General features: G+C 40.4%; 2 protein-coding genes across 6 annotated transcripts in view; both read right to left on the reverse strand.

Moving 5' to 3' along the window:
* Nucleotides 1–4578, reverse strand: part of ABL1 (ABL proto-oncogene 1, non-receptor tyrosine kinase) — a gene marked incomplete at its 5' end in the record, with an annotated part of 131256 nt that extends 126678 nt beyond the window's left edge. For all 5 annotated transcript variants that reach the window (XM_082468117.1, XM_082468119.1, XM_082468121.1 and 2 more), the window contains one exon: nt 4443–4578. In XM_082468117.1, the coding sequence (XP_082324243.1) occupies nt 4443–4578 (136 nt within the window). The remainder of the gene's footprint in view (nt 1–4442) is intronic.
* A 613-nt stretch (nt 4579–5191) lies between these two features.
* On the reverse strand, nt 5192–5290 carry LOC309663776 (uncharacterized protein; the record flags this gene model as incomplete). Its single annotated transcript, XM_082468264.1, has 1 exon — nt 5192–5290. The coding sequence occupies one exon, from the start codon at nt 5288–5290 to the stop codon at nt 5192–5194; it is 99 nt and encodes a 32-aa protein (XP_082324390.1).

Consider the following 5290-nt stretch of genomic DNA (forward strand, 5'->3'; position numbering starts at 1 on the left):
TGTATAAAAATGTAAAGTCTTAATATCATAAACTACTGAATAGCACCTTACTTATATGAAAGACACATACATGGAGATTTCCCTTGGGGATGTCATCCATTCTCCTAGCTTTAAATACCATCTAGAACCTGGTGACTCCCAGGTTCTCTCACCAACCTGGATTGCTTCCCTGAATTCAGATTTGTAGACCCAACTGTGTATCTGTCATATCCACCTGGATGCCTAACACGCACTTCAGCTCCAGATCTTCATCCCCCAACCCATCTCCCCAAACCCCGCTCCTCTAGATTACATTTCAGTAAAAGGCAACGCCATTTTTCCAGTTATTCAGTCCAAAAGCCCTTGACTTCCTTCACACCCCATGTCTCATATCTAATATAAGAGCAAATCTAGTCTGCCGTGCCTTCAGATATTCACAGAATCTGACCCTTCACCACCGCCACACCCTGGGCCAAGCCTTCACCATTCTCATCCAGGGTAGTGCCATCAACAGCCAAGTGGAATCCGTCCTTCCTCCTTTGCTTTCCTTCAGAACGTAGCAGCCAGAGAGATTTTATTGAAGCGTAAATCAGGCCCTGTTACTCCTCCCTCAAAATTCTCCCAACACATGAGTAAAAGTCAAAATTCTTGAAATGGACAACAAGGCCACATTCTTCTCCAGCCACCTCCCCCCACCCCCCATTTCATCCCCTACAACTCTCCTTCTGCCCTCTCTGCTCCAGCTACTCTAGGCTTCTCCGTGAACCTGCTAAGCAAGCTCTGCCCAGGGCCCTGTGCGCCCTGATTCCCCTCTGCCTGAAAGCCATCATTTCCATGGCTTTCTCCCTCACCTCCCTCCTCAGGTCTTTATTCAAATGCCACCTTCTCAGTGGGGCCTCTCTAGCCACCCTAACTAAAATCACCCCAATATTCCCTGCCCCCTTTTCTATGTTATTCTTCTCCTCAGCACCTACCACCACCTAATACACTCTATATTTTACTTATTTAGCTTATTTCTGGTCTGTCTCCACCCACTAGAATGTAAGTTTAAGGAAGCGTTTTTATTCACTAATGTATCACCAATGACTAAAACACTACCTGGAACATAGTGTGAGCTCAATAAATATTTGTTGAAGAAAGAAGGACACACTAAGGTAAACAGGTTTACTAGTGAATGCTTTCAATCCTGTTTTACCAGCTTTCATAAAAGTGAATTTTCTTAGTCAAGACACTGAAATTTGGAAGGAACATATGGTCCCTGAAATAATATCATGGTTTCCTTTTTTTTTCCCCTGTACATATGGCCAGCCCTTTGACCCTGAAAGATCCTAGCAAAAAGCTGCCATCTGCCCACTCCTTTCAGGTTCACCACCACCACGTAACATTATTCTTGGCTTCCAGATTCACGTCTGGTTCAACGTTGTATGTTATGGCTGCGAGTTTTTAATCCAGTCTATACGGATGTTAACCAACTCTAGAAAGATCAGCCTGTGAGAGATCAAGAACCATTTGTTCCCCTAGAAAAAGTACACCTGAAGTCCAAAGAAATTGACTTGTCTTCAGTAAAACATGATCTAGGCAACTTCTTTCATTAAAAGGTGCTACAAAGAAGTGATTATTTGGTTGGGATGCCACCAATTTGGTTTTTAAACCCTCATAACTTGGGTATTACAAAATAAAACAAATATGTTGTAAAAGGTCTGGAATATCACAAATGCAAAGTAAAAAGTGAAAGTTCTCTGTGCTGTTCCACCTAAATCCCAGTTCCCTAGAGATTAACCACTATGTCAGTCTAAATCCTTCCACACTTTTTTCTGTGCATGTACAAATAAATAGTTAATTTTTGTTTTACAAAAATAGAGCCATACCATGCAGACTGATCCCCAAATTGCTTTTTTCCACTTACCATTACATGGGCATCTTTCAGTGTTGGTACTTTATAGTATGCTGGCAATACACATCCTTATATGACTTTCCTTTTTTTTTTTTGAGCACGCCCTTATATGACTTCTTGATAAACTTTCTGTAGCAGCAGTTCTAAAACTTTATCTCATGACCACTTTACTCTCTTGAAAATTATATAGGACCCCAAAGTGCTTTTGCTTATATAGGTTATCTCACCAATATTTACCACAGTATAAATTTAAATTGAAAAATGTAAATCATTTATTCATTTGTTCACCTAAAAATAAACAGTTTATTAACACTGGAAAATAACTTGTTTTCCCCTGTTTATACATAATTGTAGGTATTGTTCTTTGAAGCTACACCAAACTCGCTAAGTGGTAGTTTCTTAAAGATTAGTTTTGAGTAGAATCTAAAACTCTATCAATTAATTTTTGTATTCTGTTACATTAAAATCCAATGGTCCATCTTGCACCTTGAATGAATCTTTTTTACCTGTGCCTGATTTTATAACATCATGTGTTGATCATTTAGAAAATATCAGTTCACTGAATTATGTAGATTTTCCAAATAATACATTCCATTATAAGATATCAAAATAGCACATTTGTAAATATTACCACCAATCTCTACATCACAGTAGCAGATACAAGTTTTCCAAAACCCTAATTTTCGCTGGAAAGCAAAAATGTTATCATTGACAATAGACACTACCAGTTGTCTTCCTTGAAAGACTCTGTTATACATTTTTTAATCTGAATAACCATAGTTTGTCGGTAAAAATGGTAGTCCATGAAAAAAGTGGCAAGTTCAGCTCGCAACTAACCACTGCCCAAGCACTCTTCCTAGAAGACAACCAGCAAACAGAATTACTTCCCCGTTCATCCACAGAAGATCAACAAGATATATACACAAGAGTCAAGAGTTAGTAAAATTAATAATTTTTGCTGCTTCACCAGGAACGTTCTTAAGTGAAAACCAAAAAGAAAATTTTTTTTTTTTTTTTACTATGAGTGCATGGCATGAAGGATACAATGGCTACTATAGTTAGTTGCCACAGCCTTGATTCATGCTTAGGAGCCTGCATTACTTTTGCACCAATAGGGCAAAGAGTGCAAATAACGTCTTAGTATTGTGTTAATACGAAAAGTTTTAACCTCTGGACCCCTGAAGGGGTATAAGGCACATGTAAGGCACTACAGTGTTCTATACCAGGATAGTTTCCTAGAAGTGAGATTACTGGGTCACTGGTATGTACACTGTAGATTCTGATAAGTTTGGCCAAAGCTCTCCAAAAAGTCTGTACCAATTTTCACTAAGGTTGCATGATCATCACTAATTAAAAATGTGAACAATTCACTTTATAAATCCTGAATTTGGGAAGCGCCATAACATATTACTATATTCGCCTGTCTAAAACCAATGCTAAAATATAACTAATGTTTCAAGGCAAAGTAAAATCCAAGTACTCAGATTATTTAGATGACGATTTCCGTTAAGAAAATCAATCCCAACTGTCAAATGCAAGTTCACTGAATAGAGAACTTTGTTCACTGTAGTCACCCATTGTTAAGGGTATTTGTGATTGAATTTCAAAGTATATGCTACTTGCACACGTCCTACATTTGCTAATAGGGTGGGTGGCCTCAGCTGATATTTTAATATAAAGTACACAGTCTGAAAAATGTCAGGCTGTGAGAGTACAAACAGGACCCTAATTAATTGGCGCATGGCTGTCCCCTGTCCCAGACATCAGTCTAAGCTGACACTTAGCATTAAAACTTCACACAAAATGACTGGACGTGACCAGTATAATATGTACTGTCGGCACTCAAATGCCAGTGATGTTCATAAAAATGTCGAAGACAACCTTTCTTGCCCCAAATGTCACATGAAACAGGGAGAGAGGAGGAGGAAAAAGCTCCATCCATGGCAAAGGAGTACTCCTGGCGTAAGGTGCAATAACTAGAAGCTGGGGGTCCTCGATTCACAAGGAATGCTGCCTCCCCCGCCTCGACTGTTCCCACATAGCTCCAAAGTGAGTATTTTCAAGTTCTACTTATGATTGAAAAGGTCAAGAATATTAGTGTCAACTAGGACCTGTGGTTTTTAACTTTGAGGGGAGCACAAACCCCTTTGAGGATATGGTAAAAGCTCCCTGTAGATAAAGTAGTAAAAGATCCCCACACCGCAGGGGAAGGAAGAGCCCATGCGTTAGATCAGAGCAGAATCGTGGACTATGGATCCTGAGAAACCACTTCAATCCAACCTCCTCAGGAAGGTGGAATAGTAAAATGGCTTGTCCAAGGTCAACAGTGAGTTAGAAGGGGAATCAGGCAAAAATAACCAACTCAAAAGAGATTTTGAATAAAGCCATCCAGTGTCACCAAGTAACTTTTTCTTATACAAAGAAAGTTCCACCAGAAACTAAGAGATAACTACAGAAACAGAAGTTTTAAGTAAAACTGGAAAGAACCGACAACAAGTGCTGTGGTTCAAAAGTTCCTTAGGCATCCCGAAGCTGAAAACAGGACCAGGAAAGCTTGAAAAGCACTCACCATGTTCCACAAAAACATTGCAGTGTGGACCCCCATGCCTCGATGATTCTTTCTTCCCTGCTCCTTTGATAAAGTGCAGGGCAGGCAAACTTGGCCTTCTCTGGTCCCCAAGAACTTTTCCAGGCTGCTGCCCCATAAAGTAACGATAGGCACCCCTTTCCAGAAGAGGGTTCAAGATCTTTCAGAATGATCAGTGAGCTTAGAAGGAAAACGATCTATATGTGGGATTTCACATTCACCGCATCTCCACAAGTCAGTAATTGAGGTCAATCACAAGACATCTTCCACAGTGAAAGGAAGCGAAGATTTTAGGTTGACATATGTAAACAGAGGAGTTCAGATTATATTCGCAGTTTATCAATTCGAAGTAATGTAATTGCGATGTGATCCCAAAGTTTCTTGATTTTAAGTGTCTTTTACTGGCTGAGTAAGTTTCTTCTCTTTCAAGGAGAAAAACCTAAACAGAAATATTCACAGGGTATGCTGTACAAGGGTCAGTAAGGCTAAAGTCATGTCGATTTCCACACATCAAGGAAACGTTGATCGTGTTTGGATGCTCCTCCAGAACTTTTCCTGGGGAAGTCACCCAGCCCCTATCTTGGTGTCTTCATCTTCCGACAAACTTCCTGCTGCACTAGCTGCCGCTCCTGCTTCTCTACCCTGCTCTCCGGAAAAGGACACGGGTCACCCCGACTTCAGCGAGGGCTGGCCCTCCACTCAGACGAGAAGGAATGCATTGCCAGCAACTTTTAAGTCCGCTTTTTAAAAGGCCTGTGAAACCAGTCCAAGCTTTTCCTTTGCATTAAAGTTTTTGGCTGGGCTGAGACTAAGGGGGCCGTAGGTGACAT

Source organism: Balaenoptera physalus (assembly GCF_965194825.1).
Source record: "Balaenoptera physalus genome assembly, chromosome: 7".
Taxonomy (NCBI): Eukaryota; Metazoa; Chordata; class Mammalia; order Artiodactyla; family Balaenopteridae; genus Balaenoptera; species Balaenoptera physalus.